The sequence below is a fragment of the Python bivittatus genome, unplaced genomic scaffold (genome assembly GCF_059951505.1).
Source record: "Python bivittatus isolate LINGU-HERP-01145 unplaced genomic scaffold, Pbiv_v1 ctg000980_np1212, whole genome shotgun sequence".
Lineage (NCBI taxonomy): Eukaryota > Metazoa > Chordata > Lepidosauria > Squamata > Pythonidae > Python > Python bivittatus.
In genome coordinates, this window is record NW_028277125.1 from 55,194,960 (window position 1) to 55,215,931 (window position 20,972).

General features: G+C 36.2%; 1 protein-coding gene across 1 annotated transcript in view; it reads right to left on the reverse strand.

Moving 5' to 3' along the window:
- Window positions 1-20,972, reverse strand: part of PDZD8 (PDZ domain containing 8) — a 56,120-nt gene that overhangs the window by 13,275 nt on the left and 21,873 nt on the right. The window contains exon 3 of the mRNA XM_007424027.4: window positions 17,391-17,493. Within this exon, the coding sequence (XP_007424089.1) occupies window positions 17,391-17,493 (103 nt within the window). The remainder of the gene's footprint in view (window positions 1-17,390; window positions 17,494-20,972) is intronic.

The window sequence follows — 20,972 nt, forward strand, 5'->3', positions numbered from 1 at the left end:
AGTTTTAAATTTGTTTAAGAGAGTGAAAGAAAAAAATAATGAAGTAGAGGAAACGTTTAATGCAAGCGTTGGTTGTTTTGATTGATTTAAAGATCGAGTAAGCATACCTTTAGGAGTGATATTTAGAATTTTTATTTTGCTTTCTATAATTACTCTGACTTTGTTAGCAATACAGTTAAATTATAAGTTCATTCTTTTTATCATTTCCTGCAATATTTCATTTATAAACATATAAAAATTATGTTTAAAAATTTTCATTGTCTATTTCCATCTATTACCATATTATCCATAGAAATATCACTTTGAATAGTGTGAATTCAATGAATTTACTTTGTGGGATTCATTATCCACACTAATTGAGACCTAGCCATATTCCAATTTTGAGGCCATCTGATTCCGCAAGGATTGTGGGCAGCTTACAATGAAGTTAAATTAAAAAATAACCTATCAAAGAAAAGAAGATATGGCTGACCGGAAGACCAACCCATAACGTGAAATACAAAACAAAAACAAAAAACAACCCTAGCCATCATTGAAAAGGTACATTTCCTGGGTCCCACAAAATGCTAGATCAATGGGCCCCGGAGTGTGCCCACTCTAGCTGACCTCACTAGACAGACCAAAAGATATAGATATAGGAGATCCCATAGCCAAGCCCAAGCCATAGAGGCCTTTATAGGTGATAACCAGCACCCTGAAGCCAACTGATAACAAGTTCAGCTCACATGCACAGTAGGAGCCGTGAGTCCAGGAGGATCCCCAGATTGCATACCGGTCTTGCAGGGGGAAGTAAACACTAAAGATGGAATGTCCCTGGAACCAGAGTGGGGAGGCTTGAGTCTGTTCCTCCCCATCCAGTCCCATATAGTCTCCAGGACTTTGACAGTGTCACCTAGTCAGCCCAGGATTGAGAAGTATAATTGGGTATCATCAGTATTCTGATGATACTGGATACCAAACTAACAGATGACCTCACCTAGTGGTTTCAAATGGTTGTTAAACAGAAGGGGTGAGAAGGGGGCAGACATGCTCCCTCACCCTGTCAACCGACAGAAACTGGCCACAGAGAAAGAACCACCACAAAACAGTGCCTTCCACCCCAACCCCTGAAGCCAACCCCAAAGGATATCACGGTTGACAATAATGAATGTTGCTGAGAGATCAAGGAGTACCAAGATGGACACACCACTCCATCCCTGCTCTGCCACAGATCATCAGCAAGTGTGACTAATGTTGTTTCCATACTGAACCTGAGCCTGAAGCTGACTGGAATAAGTCCAGATAATCTATTTTCTCCAGGATCTCTTGGAGCTGAAGCTAGACCACCCTCTCCACTAGCTTTCCTAAAAAGGAAATGTGGAGACTGGATGGAAATTGTCCAGGATGGTTGGGTCCAGCAGTGGTCTCTTAAGAAGAGGGTCCACCACAGCTTCTTCAAGGCTGAGGTGACCAGCCCCTCTTGCAGAGAAGCAGACACCACTGCATGGGCCCAGCCACAGGTCAACTCCTGGGCAGCTTTAGCCATCTAGAAGGGGCCTAAATCTGAGAAATAGGTGGCCAAGCTCACAGACTGGAGGACCCTGTCCACTTCCTTGGGAGTCACAGGATTAAACCTGCTCCAGATCACTCTACAAGGCTTGGACACCTCATCTAGACCTGTGGAAAGTCCATAAACTTTCAGGAAATGATAAGCATAGTTAACATGGAATTAAATGATACTTATCTTCATTTAATGGTAGAGTTTCAGTGACACAGTTAAATATTTATGTTAATACTTGTATTCTGGCCCTCTGACCATTCAAGGCATTTTACAGAGAAATTACTAAAGTATTATGAGTGGAAAATAATTTTGTATATTTTGTTTCACCATCTTTTTTTCTGCTCCATCATACTACCGGCTTTCAGAATATATCAAATCTGTCACCTTTTTGTTATTAAACTATCATTGCTCATTGGGTGCATTGTTTACATATTTAAATATTTGTAATATTTTATTTAAACTATTATATAAATATATTCATTTTACTAAGAACTGTATTTTTAATGCAGTTTATTCTGCCAATTCTCTTGAACTATACTCTTTTCTTCAGCATAGGTACAACTATTAATAGTTTTCTTCCAACAGGATTTCTTTTTAAGCATTTGGTTTTCTATTAAATATTGTCTTGTTTAAGAAAATGTCTACCTTCAGATTGCAATTCATATTTACCTAAACATGTGCAGGGGAAAAAAAAAACTAGTTTATGCTGTTTCACAAATGCTTCTGCATGGGCTTGCAGAATAATTTGTTTAGAAGTAGAAAGGTAAGATCTACAGTAGTTCTATGTCCACCTGTAACTTTATGGATTTCATTTCATTTTTCTTCTTTGATATCTAGCATAGTCTTCATTAACCTAGGCACTATCAGAGTTTGTTAGATAATAACTCCTATCACCCACAGCAGGAAAGTATAAATTGCTAATTGTGAAGTTCCAGGTTGGGTAATGGGTGGACCCTTGGCCTGCAGGCTAGTGCAGTCACCAAAACATACTGCTGATTTTCAGTGGGCAACCATACAATAAAATAACAAGCAATAAACTAACTCAGCACACAGATTTTGCCCATATAACTCCTTATATCTCACCCAAAAGACAAAAGGGGCTAAAAGATGTTATCCCACACACTGTCTCTGGGCACGCCCTGTAACTCCCAAAGGCCTTTTAAAAATAGTAATTAAGTTCAGGATATGGCAAAAAAACTTGGTTGCCCTACTGTAGCTGCTAGAGTCTATGATGTAAGGCAGACCTTTTATGAGTAAAAGAAATGTTTAATATATGGAAGACCATTTTTCAATCACACTATTTATGGTTTTCTAAAGAGCCTAACTTTCATTTCTTCCCCGCCCCACTGATTTTTAATCTTTTTCAGTTTTTGTTGCTACACGCTGTTACCTATTATATCTCTTTAATGAATTCCTTGCCCATTGTTCTGAAAATTGATCTCTGGTTCAGTCAGTAGCAAGTGCTTTCTCCTCCAAAGCCGCAAATAATTAACTTTTTTTTTAAAAAAATAAGAAATTATACAACTACTTTCACTTTTGGTACACTTTCAATAATTATTTCCTAATTTTTGACCCAACTTCACCACAATATTTCCCCCCACTCAAAATGGAAGGAATTCCACTGTGGGCATCTGTTTGACTCAAATGAAAAAGTGGAAAGGACTATCAGGACTTCTTTGCATGGCAAAGAAGATGGCAAAGCTTTAAGAAGCTTGTCCGTCATTGGCAGAAGTGTGTAGTGAATGGTGTGATTATCTGGAGAAGTAAATGCAGATAACAAAAGAACTCATTTCAAGAATTTTTTTTATTTCATTTATCAAAATATTTCTATTTAAACTAAAGTTATGGAGATGGAGGCATTACTTTTATTCAATCCTTGTATAATGTTCCCTTTCCTTGCATTTTTGCACAGCTTTCCTACATATATTCCATAAAGCCAATAACTGCTTCTTTTTTCTCCCTTCTTTAACAATATGACATTTTCACCACAAAGTCCCAGATTTAATTGCAATTGCCATGGATGAGAATTAATTCTCTCTCATCTATCATCAGTCAGTGTTTTCTTAACAGTATGTCTATTTTGGGGACCAAGTTCATGCATGTTAAGGGCATACACTTTGCTAGCAGGAAGAGTTACCAAAACAGAATTTTCACTGCTAGTTGATGTAAAAACATATTTTTGTCTGTAGAACTGTATCCATATATCTCACTACATCTATTTGTACTGCAGAAAGGTCAGCTATCCGTTATTCTTTGTGGGGATTCTATTCCAGGTAAACAACTGCACATAACAAATATATATATATATAAAATATATAACACATAACATGAGAGAATATATTTTATGCATGAGCAAAAATCCATTTACCATTTACTTGGATAATAAGTATAATCTATTCCAACTGTGGATATGCAAAACCACAGACAATGAGGCATTCAACAAGAAGGGCCACCTGTACTACAACAATTCAATGAAATGACATAGGGAACTATAAGGAAACAGAATATTTCTTTTACCTACGCATATGATCAATGAGATAGAACAGAGCGGCACAGGCTGAGGCTGGTGTCTAGGATGTAGTTGATAAATATTTGGGAAGTTTGTACACTGACTGGCATTTACTGAGACAATTTCTCTCCAACCAGACTTTCTCCAGTGAACTCTGAATACATGTGGAATCCTAAGAGCTCATTCAAGGAGGAAATAGGCAACTAGTTTAACCAGGCTGATTGTACTGATCTTATTTGGAATTCTTTGCCTCCCCTTGTCTTTCCCTTTTCTCAATAAACTGTTTTTATCTGGAGATTTGGCTTTATTGATTGGATAAGGGAATTTCTACCTTATTTTGCTTGAATCACAGCCTTTCTCAGGGCACATTTTAAGAATGCAAAAAAACTGAACAAGTTCAGAAAACACTAGTTAAGTATGATTAGGGGACTACAAGTCCTCTGAAGAGTGACTGAAGGAGGTGCTGTTGTTTAACCTTAAGAAAAGAAGATGGGGTGGGGAAGGGAAATATCACTTTTCAAATATTTAAAAGGATATCATATAGAAGAAAGTCATGATCTGTCTTCATCATTCCATAGTAAGGACATGAAATAGTGGAGTCAAGTTAAGGGAAGGCATGTTAGGGTACAGTATGTGTGTGTGTTTTTACAAGAGCATTTCTACATTAGAAAACCATCTGCTGAAGATGCTTTGATTTGGATTTCTGCAGTGATCTGGAAGATCAATTTGATGATCCCTTCCAAACATTAGAAATGAACAGAAACATTAAAGATGTACTCCTACAGTTGGTTTGAGGATACCCTAGGAATTATAGGATGTTTAGGTACTTTCTTCCAATAGTGGAGGGTCTACTCTTAGAGGGGGAAATCTGATGCTGAAACCCTCTCCCCACCAACTACTTTAAAACCTCCAAAGCTGTTGTCTTACATCAAGGTTCTAAAGTTGTTACAGAAGCATTTCCTGCTATTCCTCCTTTATATGTATCCCTAAAATCTGTTCTGGATGATTCCAAACCTTTTTGGAACAGATTCCGCAGAGTACAAGGGAGAAGAATTCAGTCTCCCAACTGTGGCCATTTCACTGATAGAAGTTAGAGAGTTTGTTGCAATATAGGTAAAGAACCCGACATATTTAAATATGGTAGGAAAGATTTGCTTTTGCTTTTATAGTAATTTATCTTTCATGTGAGCTTTCCCAAGATCACAGAAAAAGCTGCAAGGATTAAGGTCATTGTTAATATTTGGAAAAGTGGGCCTACTTTATTTCTTGCTTACAAACTGAAAAACTATCTTTTCAAGATCAGTCAGTTTGGTCAGTTACACTGTATTTATAAGAAACTTATTTCCTACTGAGGAAATTTGTTAGTCTTCAAATGTCAGCAGAAAATCATGAAAAATAAACCTCTGTTTTCATCACTGAACTCTTGCTGTTCATATCCTCTGACCTATATATTTTAATATCCTCTAAACAGCAGAGTGGTAAAATAATTAAAAGTGAAAAGATTCTACAATATGCTGGCATTTAAATTATTTGACAAAGAAAAAGAGATTGAACTGGGTTTCTGTGCTATTAAAATCAGGCAATGTGGATTAGAGATTTATTTTATAAAACAACTTTAATTTATGGATTTGTTTATATGATAAATTTTCTTCAAGGATGGTTAAGCATTATAGCAGAGAATTGGAAATGAAAAGACAGTGTTAAAGAATTGGGGATTTTAAACACCGGCACTAATCCTACTAGCTGATAGCCTGCCATTTGACAGGAACAAAACAAATCTCCCCATTACTTATCCTAGGCACACTAAATCAGTGTGCCAGATACTTCAAAAACCTTTAGACAGAAATCAATATAGAATGGAAAGTGAGGTTCTTTGGCCTTGTTTACACATTGTGTTAATCCATTATGTAGTTTGCTTTGCTTAAATTGATATACAAACCAATATGAGGGGGAATGCCCCTCCCAATTTATGAATTGCAGGTTCACATTTTATGGCTTATGATGAATGAAACAATGAATTACTGGTCTCAGTACAGAGTTTATCTTAAAGTTTTGGGTTCTTTTCATATAAAGACCCCTCTCCCGCAAATATCCTTGTGGCTCATCTTCCTTTTTATACCCAGTTCAAATTTTGGCTTCATGCTTTATTCAGCTTTTGCATTCTCTCCTGAATGATAACCAGTTAATTTAATGAGCTGAGGAAATTAGTTGATAATATGTAGGGGAGATGTAGCTATTTACTGCATGTGTTTTTAATTGTTTACTTCTAGAAATATATAAAAGTACATGCGCTCCATGTTTTAGATTTTTTTAAGGAAACAAACTAGAGGCAAAAAGCAAAATTTATTATTTGTTAGGTCTTATTTGAAGAAGCTGTTGAAAATACAGGAGTGGACAATAGGCATCAATGGGTGTAGACCCTGCTACTGCAGAGCATGGATGCATTTGAAAGCCTGAAGAATAGTTGTTGGGAAAGGCTGCTTACCTGGTAAATTTACCTTTCTGTACCCTACCCTACTCGGGGCTTCTCTTTTTTTTTCTTCCCCAGCTACTGCATTCCCTCTCATCTTCCTATTGTTTTATTTCATCCTTTCTCTAACTTTCTTTTTCCTTCTCACCCCACCTCTATCCTGATTTTTTTTTCCTTTACCTATCTTGCTGAAATAAGGAAGTAGTTGACTTTTGTGTTTATGCACGTGAGAGTGATGGTTGTAAGAGAGAGAATAAGTAGTATATGCAATGAGAATCAATGGCTTTTCGAAATAAAGTATCCTTTTAGAGGGTAATTAGTTTTACCTAATAATTATTTTGTGTGTGTTGTGAATAAAAGGCAGTGTATGAATTGATACATGGACATGGTAGAAACATGGATGATATCCAAGGATATAATGATACAGAGAGATAGAGTGAAAGGTTTTGATATAAACTAGATTAAGCCGTATTTCATTTTCTTTCTTCTTAAATCATTTATTTTGCTTTTGTTTCTTACACTCTTTCTGCAATTGGTGTAATACTGCTTACCAAAGAAGCAATGTATAAACACCTCCCCAATTAGTTAAAATTACTATCTAAAATAATGCCCTATTTCCAATAGTTATTCATTTCCATCTGCATATACCAATCATCTCTCACATGCCAATGACTTTCACACATAAAAACAAAAGTCAATTTCCACTTCCACAATTCAGTGAAACAGAAGTATGTATGCATGTATGTCTTTTCTTTGCCCTGTCTGTTTTGAGGAAGATGTGGCTTCTGGCAGGTACACAGAATACATCCATATATGAAAATACCTACACAAGTATGGCATATGTAACACATTTATTGGATGAGTTGGGAGGTTTCTCTAGGATTAGTTTCAGCTAGAGTTTGGAACTTTAGATTGACAACGTGGGAAAGCTGCAGTTTCTTCCTGGCTCTTCCTGCACATGTTGGGGTAGAATGGGGCTGGGGCTCAGCAAGGCGGAACACTGATGGGAAGGAGAGTGTTGCCCCAAGGAGTTTTTATTGTGATTTTTTTTTTTTTAAATGTTTTTTATTGTTCTGTGAGCTGCCCAGGGTTGTGGTTCATATTATGGGAAAGTGTACACATGCAGGTGTATGCATTAGATGGAATTTTAAATTAAATTGTCACCAGACTCATGGGGTGGCTTTGGCTTCACTTCATGCAGTTCCTTACAGATTAATCTCCACTTTTTTGTAACCCAGAATGATAAAAATATCAATTCCTGTTCTCAGGTCAGAATGAATAAATCTGTTTTATTCCAAATACAGATGATCTTTTTAAAGCTAAATTTGTGTCTGTAATTGTCTAAAGCAGCAATTCTCAAAAAAATCATCTACGATTGTAGCTCCTGACTTTTGTAATCAGGCTGTCAGTCATACCATGCAAAGTGAACCATCAATTACATTATGACGATAGTTCAAGCCTAGTTTAATTATTGCTTAATTGAACAACTAGCTTCATATGAAGTACTAGTTATCCAGCTTTATTCCACTCAGCTCTGACATATGTATACACCTTCTTAAGTCACTAGAATCATCTAGAGATCAGATGATATTCCTATGCTGACAAAACCATCTTCCAATAAATTCTTCAATGCTTTACATCCCCCCCTTAGACAAATAGAGTTGTCTAGATAAAAAAATCCTACGCAAAACATAGGAAAAGGCTGTAGCTCAGTGGCAGACCACATGACTTGCAGCAAAAAACAACAACAACAAAAAAACACAAGACAACACAAGACAGGACCAGACAAGACAAGACATCTACCCTACACTAATGCTTTCAAGGCCTTCCAGAATGTCATCAGGGTGGAAGCTGTATGGATCTTGGGGGGAACCTCATTCCAGAGTGCAGGCGCCGCTACAGAGAAGGCATACTTCCTGGATTCTAAAATGTGACACTGTTTAATCAAGGGGACCCAGAGTGCACCCATTCTGCTGGATTGTACCAGACAGGCAGAAACTGTGGAAGACAGGCGGTCCCTCAAATAGTTGCACTCTATGCCATGTAGGAGTTTACAGGTAATAACCAGCACCTTGAATCACACTCAGAAGCACATTATCAACCAGTGCAACTCATGGAGTAGAGGTGTCACATGGGCATACAGAGACATGCCCATCACTGCTCATGTCACTGCATTCTGGACCAGTGGAAGCTTCCAAGTGGTCTTCAGTGACAAACCCATGTAAAGCACATTACAATAGTCAGACCATAAGGTGACAAGGGAATGAGTGACTATCTGGAGTGACTGCCAACTGAAACAGGAAAGGCTACAACTGGTGCACCAGATGGAGCTGTTAAAGGCACTCTTGGCCATAGCTGCCATCTGTTCTTCAAGCAGGAGGTGTAAGTCCAAGAGAACCCCCAGGTTATACACTGCTTCTGACTGGGGAAGCATCAACACTGACTAAAACTGACTACGAAGGAAGGAAGAGAACCACTATAATAGGGTGTCTCCAATTCCTAATTCCTGAAGTCAGTTCAGAAGAATGCCATAGTCAATGGTATTGGAGACCTCTGAGAGACCAAAGAGCAGAAGAATGGCAATTCTTATAAAGTACAGTCATAAGAATATAGCGGAGCTAACTACTCTTTTATATTACACCAATCTTGCTTCAACTAGCCTGATTATTATTTCCAGACTTGAGTGATTTTAATAGCTTGGGAGCAAGTTATTCAAATGTTGTTTACAAAAATATAAGCCTATTTAAGCCCCACACAACTGAAAAAATAAAATCTTTACCAATGACTCTATAGGACTTTATATTTGCTATCTGATATTTTTAAATAGTGATACCCTTGAGATCTTCTGAGCATTTATTCAATGCATACTTTTATTAGATGCTGATGCAACAACAGCAGTGAGTCAGATTTGGCCATACAAATGCAAGAAGTTATCATAGTCACCTGATACCTAACTGTCTTGGGAAATAATGTAGGTAGAATAAAGAGCTACAGGTAGTCCTCACTTAACGACCATTCATTTAGTGACCATTTGAAGTTACAACAGCACTAAAAAGTAACTTATAACCGGTCCTCACACTTACAACTGTTGCAGTGCCCCTGCAGTCATGTGATCATGATCCAGGCACTTGGCAACCAACTCACATTTATGATGGATGCATCTTCCCTGAGTCACATGATCACTATTTGTGACCTTCCTAGTTGGCTTCTGGCAAGCAAAATGAATGGGGAACCAAATGATTCACTTAATGACCATGTGATTCACTTAACGACTGCATGATTTACTTAAGGAACATGTGATTCCTTAACAACCACAGTGATTTGTTTAGCAACCACTGCAAAAAAAGTTGTAAAATTAGGTGTGGTCACGTGATGTTTCACTTAACAACCACCCTGCTTAATGATGGATTTTCCCCGCTTAATGATGAATTTAAACAAATTAAGTGTGGACTATCTATACATGCTTAAACATTTGAAATAGGGGTATATTCAATACATCGTTAATACATACAACACTGTAGCCAGAGCTTTCTAGTATTGCAGGACCTTAAGGACAGAAGAGAATACACCACATAAATATACATATGAAGATTATACTAATATATACAAAGTGGCAGTTACAGCTCAATATATACTGCTGTTGTGGCAGAAAATATACATGTCAGTAGAACAAAACTACTTCAATCACTGGAGTCAAGATGACAAAAGAAGTTAAACATTTAATACTCAAGCTTATTGAGTAGAAAGGAGATCACCTTCAAATTTATACAGAAGATAGATTATATAATGTTAAACAATCCTCAAGTCTTAGAACTATTCCCCATAGTACTTACAAATATTGGCTTTTACAAGATTCTTTTTCATAAAAAGTGACATTTTCAAAAAGGCGGTTTCTCTTCCTTAATCTCAGTTCTCGTTTGACAGGATTAAAGACTAAAATGGCAGACTTTAGTAAGCTCAGTAAATTGCTAACCATATGAGGCATTTAAGCAAGGCTCACACATTATTAATTCACCATTACTTCAAATGTGACATTATTTTATTTTCAAAATAAATTTGTGAAATCTATTGGGCTAAGAGATACTGATTGACCCAAAGTAAGCTATGGATGAGAAGGAATTGAACCTGTCAAGCACCTTATTCTAACACCTTAATCCAGGGTTTTTCAACCTTAACCACTTTAAGATGTGTGGACTTCAACTCCCAGAATTCCCCAGCCAAAATTCCCCAACCAGCAGAATATGCTGGCTGGGGAATTCTGGGAGTTGAAGTCCACACATCCTAAAGTGGCCAAGGTTGAGAAACACTGCCTTAATCACTACCGTACATTGGCTCTAGCATTGCAATTAGATTTAATCCTTTGCCACTCACCTAAATGGGACTCATTTATTCATTGCAATGCAAACTGCAGCTATAATTCTACACCAGGTCTAGATCAAGATCACAGTAGGCAGCACGCCATTAAAACTACAATACTGTTATCTGGTTCAGGGGCTTATACATAGGCATTTATTTTTTTAAAAAATGCAAAGACTGATTTAAGCAAACAAGTTCACATATAATTTGACTCTAGTTCTCCTTGGTGTTTTCTTACTTCATCAACTTCTTATATACAAGTAACTGAGTTCTCTTAATGGTTTACAATAAGATATAAAATAATATTTTATTATTAAAAATATTAAAAAATTAAAACTTCAATTAAAAATTCAAAGTGAACAATTAAGATCAACAATGAAAGAATTAGGTTACAAAGGTGTACCTAAGATGCTTATTTAATGCCAACAAAGAGGGTGCTTATCTCCAGTCAGCAAAGGATGCGTTCCAAAGAACTGTGCAGTCACAGAAAATGATAACCTAAATTCACTTCAGAATGAGCCCACAACAACTGGAGGCAAACTTTTTGAAATGATCTCAATGCACATGGAGAGGAGAATTCAAAAAGAAAGTAGAACTCTACTGTGGATCTGGATTCAAAGAAAAGGTGATTCGGACATGCTCACACAGCACCTGCCACATTTTCTTAAAGAAGCTGTGTCTTTTCTTAGTCTTGTACAGTCCCTGGAAAACACGTATTTAAGAAAGTGATGACAGGTGTTATATGTGAACTCTCAAACATCTTTTCCCATTTCAATATGGATAACTCCACAGTCCTAATAGAAAGATGCACTATTTCAAGTACTTTGGACTCAAGCCATGCTGAGTTTTAAAGATAATATCCTTGAGTGTTAACAAAAGTAGAAAGATGGTATATAAATCTCATAAACAAGCACCTGTCTCGGTTGCAAATATGCATTAAAGTTGGAACACTGATTTAAAACTGGAAAGCAGTCCAAACTAGAGCTCACAGCTACAATTCTAATAAAGTTGCAAAAATATTCCAAACTGTAGTTTATCTAATTATTAAAAATTAACTATATTTTTGCATATTTGGATACAATCCCTAAGTCTTCAAATCCAACATGAAATAAAGGTAAATGGCAGCATGCAGGTACTAGACTTATTTGCAGTTTAACAACCCTAGTTTATTAAGTTCATGTTGTTACTTCTAAATCCATTACTGTGTAAAAATGCAAATAAAAAAATAGAAATGGAATGTCTAAAACAGAGGTAGGGAGCATCCCCATTACTTCCTGCTAAATTCCTTCTGCCCCACCTCATTTGCTTTGTATATAGAAGAAGGTTTGGGAAATACTCTAGTCTGAAATCTGGAGAATTGTTGCCAACAAATGTAGATTAAGTTCCCCAACACAGTGCTCATGGACAGTCCTTTGATTTTATGTTTAAAATTGAGAGCCTTATGGAAGACCCTCCTAATTCCTGACAGGAGAGGAAAACAATGAGGCTTTGTCCTCCTTCCCAGGGACTCTGTTACTAACAGTAGTGACAATACAGTTACATTGAACAAGAATATTGGAGGGAAAGGAATGTAGAATCCTTGTAATAATGGGACAGTGTAGCTCCTAATCTAGCACAAAAGAGCCATGAAGCCAAAAAAAACAAAACAAAAAAAGCCTACTGAGGTTATATAGCAGGCATGTTATATGCAAAATTATCTTAAATTTATCGTATTGAACCAGGGACACAAAATTACAAATTTGCTTGAAACAGATATGTCCTCATTGCAACTGACATTTTAAGCAATATACTGGGCAGGTTTAATAACCCTGAATCTTCTTTTACAATCAATTATGTACCAATATTCTGTAGGTGATGTGATCAGATTAAAGTGTCACTACTGTTCATTGCTGTGACTAAGCTGTCTAACTTATCTTCATTGCTAGCAGAATAAAAAATGAAAATGCCAACTCAAGATGGGTAGTATTTTTCTCAAATAAAGAACTTGAATGCACAAGATAAAAGTTGTGTCTCTCTCTATCTGTAAACACATTTAAATCTCCGCATGAAATTGCAGAACAGATCCAGACATTCTTAAATAAGTGCTATCTGACAAAATGTATTTCTACATTTTGCCATTAATATCATCTTAATTGACTACAATGTATTGATTTAAGTGTAACTAAACAATACACCAGTACTTTAGATATTCAACTTAAAGTTTAACAATGCTGAAAGACCTGGTGACCCAATCTAGGTCTTTTTTTTCTCAATATTATATTCATCAGATGTTCCCAAACTACAGACTTCCACTTTTACTCTCTATCAAATCAGTTGGGGGGCCAATGCAATTGTACTTCAAAATCTCTCTGTGGCATATACTGGAAAATTTATAATATAGGGTCAAATGAAGAACCAAGGAACTGAATGATTAAAATGAAGAGCATCGTAATGATGCCTCCCTGATCAGCATGAAATATAAAATTCAGCTTAGTAATAATGATTATTGAAATGATTTAGGAGCATTTTATTGTCGTCTACAACTTTTGGATTAAACTATTAGCAAATTTGAAGGGTAAAAATCCCATTGGCATCTGTTCTTCTAGCAGTTCTTCAGTTATCTGAGATCCAAGAATTGTTCAAAACATATAGTCCATTGTTTGTAGAACAAAAAATATGATGTCCCTTTATTGGATTTTTTTCTGTAGCTTGAACTAGAAGTAAGTAAAGAAGTAAATGAGTAATCAATGGCTTTCACTGCATCCAAATGCTCAAAGTGGGTCTTTTGTTCTTGGAATCTTTATGTAGGAAGTGACATTTTGCTTTTCTCTATTATTTCAAGGATCCATTAGCTTACAGCAGAGTTTGTAAAAAGATATTGTAAAAGGATTACCAGAATATGTAGAGATGGTGCTTTGGCAAACTTGTGAATTTGTCTAAGGGTGGAGGATGGTTCCGTGACTTTGGAGGGGGTTTTCTAGACTGAAACTGAAAATTGCTCTACTGAAAGAAGCATCTTTATATAAGATTATTTCTGAAGAGTAAGTTCTAACTTAATTTCCAGAATTACTCTCCTCTACCATTTTCTTTCTTAGGACTTTTTTTTCCTTAATTTGGATTTTTTAAAAAATTATTATACCAAACTAATTAACATAATTAAAATATAACAATAATAACAATATAATGTAACCTCAAATTAAGCATGAGAAGAGAAGGAAGAAATGAGAAAAAAAAAGGCCTAAAAAATTATGCTATAAACAGAATAAATAAAGAAACCTGACCATATTGTATAGGTTCTTTTTTTAAAAATTTCACTCCTCTGTAAACAAACAAAGCTAATTCAAACAATGATATACATTAACAATCCATCACTGTAAATTAGTGGAGATTTCTATATTATATTACTCCTTTAGCCAGACCTCATGTCTGAAAAATCCAGAGTTCTTGATGGAGTCCAAATACTAGAGAGATAGCCAAGAAGATCATATACATCCACAGTCTTATTAACAAACCTACTGATATCAACCCCAAATGTGGCAATAATAGGACATGTCCAAACCATGAATTAATGTTCCAGCTGCATCTCCAACACAAAAGTGATAACAATGAATATTATTAAACATTCTCAAAGGTACCCAAAATACATGAAACATGTTTTTGTTTAATCTCATTTTCAGACCATAGGAAATAATTTCACATTATTTAAAGCAACCCTCCATTCCTTTATCAGGACAAGACATTCAAACTCATTATTCCAGAGGTCAAGTAAAAAAACACAGTTAATATTAATGCCCTTCAACTTCCTTTAACAAAAAATTACTTGCATAGGAGCCACAATTAATTCCACTAAAATATCCAGTCATTGTAGAACTTCAGAAGCAACAATAGACTATGGATCAAATAGAACAAATAAGAAATGCTTGCATTAAATAAACTGCCAAGAACCATTATTGAAGTAAACTGAATTCATTTTTTAATTCTGCAAAATGTTTTAAATCAGAAACCTCAGGACTGAGTTGATCCAAAGTAATATTATGAAAGGCCCAGTTTACCCAATAAATAGATTTACCCACTATTTTTAACTAATGGGATTATGCCATAATGTAAGATTTCCATAAGTAAAAGGGTCAAAGTTATATTTACAACCCAATTATTTTCCATATATATCTTGGAGCAAGCGCTCACACAAACAGGGCCCAATGCTTGATAAGATTTTGAAGGAGGATTCTTGGGGCCAAGTTAAAAGCCCCTAAAAACTTCTTCCCAGGGAAAACGAAGCACAGGCTCAGCTATATGGTGTCAAACTGGGCAACCACCTCATTGCAAAACACTTTCCCAAGAAAACTACATTGTTAGCTTAGCCACAGAACATTCAGAAGGCCAAGGAATGCTGTCGAGCTGGGAAAAGATACTGGGAGGCAGCAGAGCTCTGGCGAAGCAAAAGAAAGTATCCCCTAGAAAGAAACTCTGTTCATGGAATAACTGCCTCTTTGTTTTGTAAAAACCCCATTGTCTTGGAAGTCCTGCCCCATTGCCTCATAGTTATACCCTAATGGCCTCACTGACCTCACAAGGCACATGATGTATTATATCCAATGAAATGCTTGGCTGCTCTGTCCAATCACATGTACATTCTATTGCCTGTAAGTCTATAAAGAGGGACTGTAACCCTTCCCCTCTTTAGGCCTCCTGCACTGTCAATAAACCAATTTATGCTTCAATGTAATGTGTCCTGGTCTCCGGTTTAAAATTAATTAATCCCTTTAAGGGAAATACCTCCTACTACAATTTCAATGGGTTTAATAATAACTACCAAGTTGAGTGTAAAGAAAAACTGGATTCTGAAATTCCTGATTCCAGCTAGTGGCCAAAGCTAGGATAAATACCCAGTGATAAACCTGAAAGTATGGAAAATTAAATTTATCTTTTCCAAAATTTGGATCTTAAAAGCTTTGCAGTCTCATAGCTTTCAATCCTACTGTATATATCAATTGGATTATTTTTAAATCTTGCATTGACCATCAAAGCCCCATGCAAGAAATAATTTCCAGTGACTACTTTGGATGTTGTACAGCTGGACACTAATATGCCATCTTTGCAAGGATGAAGAAAGTGATATAAGCTTTGGCAGCAGTATAAAATGGTGTTTTAAAGTAGATTCCAGGTGGCAGTCATTATGATCCCTACATGATTCATTACACAATAAATTTTCTAATTGAAGAAATGTGATTATAGGAGCATTCGCCTTGGAAAGAGAAAGAAATGCTTTGGGCAAGTTTAAAATTCTGAAAGCTGTATTTGATTTTTGTATTATTTTTTAACATGATGAGAGGTTGCTTGTTTTTTTTAGAATAGTCAAATAAAGGTTTCCAAAAAAGGAATTCCAGTTTAATCTGGGCCATGTAGGAAAAACTTCTGAATGCTCTTTAGGATAAGAGAATCATTCCCTCTGAAGGCTTATTTGCATAAGTATCAAAATTTTATGTGGGGAGCACATCAAAAAGATTATGAAAAAAAAGCCTTTCTTGCTCTGATGAAAATAGTTCAGGAGCCTTGCTCCAAACAGGCCTTTCTGAGATTAACTGGGAATCACCTGAAAGTTCATTACTCCTGCAATCAAAAATGGGGAGAAACGTCAAGAATAGACTTCTTTAATATGACTGGCTTTACAACTGCTGACCAATTTAATAGTTCTTGCCCCAGTGAGAGTGATGGAAACATTAAGACTTCCTCTGCTAAAAAGCTTGCTTGTCAAACAATAGCTGTCTTATTCAGCTTACATACCTTATCTTGCTTAAATGTATGAACAGAAAGCTCAGTTAAGTGAGGGGATACAAATAGGGGATCCAATTGATGCTTTCTGTCAAGTACAGAGATATTGTGGAAGATATATTAAATAGTAATACTGCCACCTACTGTTAAAATGTTTGCAACTATTACATGGGCTGAGAAATTCACAAAAGAAAATACTAGACCAAGTTTTGGTTCTCTAAAAGAAACAGTGTCATGTATTGCCAATGTTATGCCATTAGTAGCAGAAACTAGGCACATTTTTTTTTTTAATCTTCCCACCAAACCACTGCTTTTTCCTCCAGGGACTACTGCCCATTATTCAAGTAATTTATTTTAATTTTATTTATATCCTACCTTTATTTTTTACAGCCCAAGGCAGCATACATAATGCTCTCTCCTCCTACTTTCCCCACAACAATCCTGTGAGGTGGATTGGGCTGAGGGAGAATAGTTGGTTCTGATCCCAAGGGGAAAGCAATGGGTGTATAAATGTACAGAAAGAATGTATGGAATTTTCTTTCCAGGCAGTGGCTGGTCCAAGAGATGATGGACAAGTTTCCACTGAAAAATATGTTGATTCTTTGCAAAAGATGTATCTCTATAATATCAGGAATAGATCATGCATTTTAAGTTCATAATATTATATATCACATATAGTATGTTATATATCATATAGTATATTATATTACATATACCATATATTACTGCTGCATTAGACTGAAATTATGGAAAATATGGTTTACCGTCTTGATAAAAGTCCTTTCTTTTTCTTCCCAAACTTTATCACTCAATTCAATTGTGCAGTGAATATTTACTTCTCTCTCATAGGATCCAAAAATAAATAATCTGAAATCCAAACATATAATTACTGTTTAAATTAATTATTAAATTACCATTAATTGCTTACAGCTGCTACATTACCTTTAAAAAATGATTTGTATTACACTATTTCAGCTGCACCCATACTCCTACAATTCAGGATATCAGAAGTTTAAAAAAGAATTTGCACCCTCTAGTGGAAACAGGCAGCAAATGAAAGCAAATCCAGAATTTCAACATTTTTCATATAGGTAATATATGCAACTGAAATAGGTAACAAGTAAAACTGTGCATTATTGCAAAGTAAGTAACAGTGATAAAAACTGACTAAAAACAACTGAATGTACTAATTTTAATTAAATGCATATCAGTGAAATAATTCTAAAGGGAAAAATATAATTCTTTTCTTACAAGACAAACAGGTAACTGTCACCTATAACTTTTAAGTACTTCTGAAAACGTGTTCATTATGAAATATACCTGCCACCTAATTGGGGTAGCCTTTTAACCAATATTTTTAAAATCTGAGACTCAGTATAGCTGCGTGTGTGAAGATTCTGCATTTTATAGGAATATTATGTAATTCTATTCAAGCTTCTCAACTGCTATTTAATAGCTTAACTGTCAATAAAATAAGAAAATCAGGTTAGATTAAAGATCAAGGAAGACTTACTGGTCCCTTCTACTACATTTTATCTGAATAATCTATGAGAAATACATTTTAAAACATGTCTATGTTGGCTAGATTTTCTGCGTTATCCAATACATTTGATTATTTATGTGCCATCAAGTCAGTGTTGATTCTTAGTGACCACAAAGATAGATAGTTTCCAAGATGATCTATTTCTAATCTGGTCCTACAGGTCTTCCAATGGAACACCTATGACCACTGCAACTGAGTCCATCCACCTTGCTTCCGGTTGTCCTTTTCTTCTCTTTCCTTCCACCTTTCCTAGTGTTAGACACTTCTCTAACACTTCACATAATGTGTTCAAAGTAGGACAATTTGAACCTGGTCATTGGTGCCTCAAGTAAGAACTCTGAGTTGATTTGTTTGATGATCCCTGTTTGTTATCTTGGCTATCCAAGGTATTCTCAAGATTTTGAACAACAAAGTTCAAAAGTGTCAATACTTTATCCTGCTTCTTTAAAGTCCAACTTTCACTTCTGTGGAGTGTCACAGGGAAAACTATTGGCTGCATGATTCTAATCTTTGTAGGTATAGACACATCATGGTATCTGAATATCTCTTCCAAGGCCTTCATTGCTACTTTACCAAGTGCTAGTCTGCAGCATATTTTTAATTATTAGTTCCTTTACTGCTGATGGTTGATCCTAAAAGGCAGAAGCTATCCATTATTTCAACATCTTCACTGTCAGTTCTGAGGCTGGTTGTTGCACCTGTTTTCTTTAATTAGGTCTTCTTTATGTTGAATTTTAGTCCCATTTTTTCCACTGTGTTCCTTGACTTTCATTACTAGAGCTTGCAAACCATTTGCATTTTCAGCTATCATTACCCAATATATATGCAGTTATACTTTAGTTTCCTGAACTTTTTATCTTGCTGATAACATAGCCCAAGATATATCTTTTTGATAGAGAACACTCTTTCTCTTGCCCATCACCCTCATACCCTACATAAACGGGACTGTTTACTATCATTATCAACTGTTACCTCTCCACCAATGATGATTCAGCAGTCATTCCACCAAGTTATATCAGAGGGAAAAACAGGAAGCAGAACTATACCCCTTGCTCAGCTACTAAAGGGACCAGAAATGTGAAAATTCTCTCTCTTGGCCATTTCCATGCCAGCTAGTTTTGAAAAGATCAGCAACTTCTGGTTACTTTATAATTATTACTGAATTATTTCTGCATTACAGCTGGTCATTTTAAGATTAGTAATACATTACAAATTAGTTCCCAGACATTCTTGTTTTCCTTTTTCTTGCTCTTCATTCTTTCCTTTTATTTTTGATTTTTAGTTGTGACTTTTTGCTTTGCAGGCCACTCTGAGAATCTTTCTGGCTAAAGGAGAGATAACTAATGTCTTAGTTGTTAAACTGTTAAATTTATTTATTTGCTAAATTGATATCCCATCTTTTTTTCAGGAGCTTAGGTGGTGCACATTACACTTTTCCTCCTTTTTTTTCTCTACAACAACCTTGAGAGGTAAGTTGAGCTAAGAGATAGTGAATGGTCCAAAGTCACCCAGCAAGCTTCCACAGCAGAGGGTGGACATGAACCTGGCTCTCTCTGGTCCTAGTCAATTAAGCATAAAATGACTAAAATGACCATTTCTAATAGAAGAGAAATGAGCAAAGAGATTCATACAAATCAGCATCAGTCCTTAGCTAAGACCCAGGTCATAACATTATATCCACTATGAAGTCTATCAATTCTATAGTTGATTCACTATAGAATCCCTAACAGATAACCATTCAGCCTGTTTCAAGTCTTCTAGTGAAGAACTCACTACATCATGTGGCAGCCTATTTCACTGGTTGACAGTCTGTACTATCAGGAAATTCCTCCTGATGACTACAGGGAACTTCCTTGTACTTTTAACCCTCTGGTTTTGGTTTGTTCTCTGGGCAACAGATAATACATCCATACCCTCTTCTATATGACAACTGTTCAGATATTTGACACTGCTATCATATCTCCCAGCTTTATACCCAGATCCCTTTAAAAATTTCTCATACAGCTTGGTTTCCAAACCCATCACCATCTTGGTAGCCCTTCTTGAACTTGCTCTGATTTGTCACTAATGCTTTTTGAACTGTGGTGCCCAGAACTGGACATAGTACTTCAAATGGGGTTTGATCAGGGTAGAGATGAGTGGAGCAATTACGACTGTGAAATGAGCTCTATGCTTTGGTGTTAATGCACCCAAGAGAGCATCCGTCTTTTCCGCAACTGCATCATGCTGCTGGCTTATGTTCAACGAGTGGCTGAGAAAGACTCCAAGTTCCTTTTCACATGTACTACTGCCAAACCAGGCCTCACCATTCTATACTTGTACATTTTTGCTATCCAGAAGCTGAACTTCACATTACTCGTTAAATTTCATTCTGTTTATTTCAGCCCACTGCTCAAGCCCAGTCTCTTTTATCTAAAGTATTAGCTACCTCACCCAGCTTTTGTGTCATCTGCAAACTTGATAAGTGTTTCCACAACTTCCTCATAGAAGTCACTGATAACACTGTTGAACAGCTTAGGGCACATGATAGAGTCCTGTGCACACTGATACTTCCAAGCTAAAGTAGAGCCATTAATGAGCACTTTTTGAGTGTGATTGTTCGGCCAACTCTAAGTCCATTTAAGCCGACTCTCCTAGGAAATGATAAATTTTGCTTGGCTAGGGTACCCAGTGACGGCTTTTGTCACCATTATTTGGCTTCTTCCAAAAGAGCCACACTATCTATGAGTTTAGCTGTCACAGTGAACCTATAGCCAAATAGGTTACAAATAGGTTACTGCTTACTTCTTCTCTTAGGGGCTTC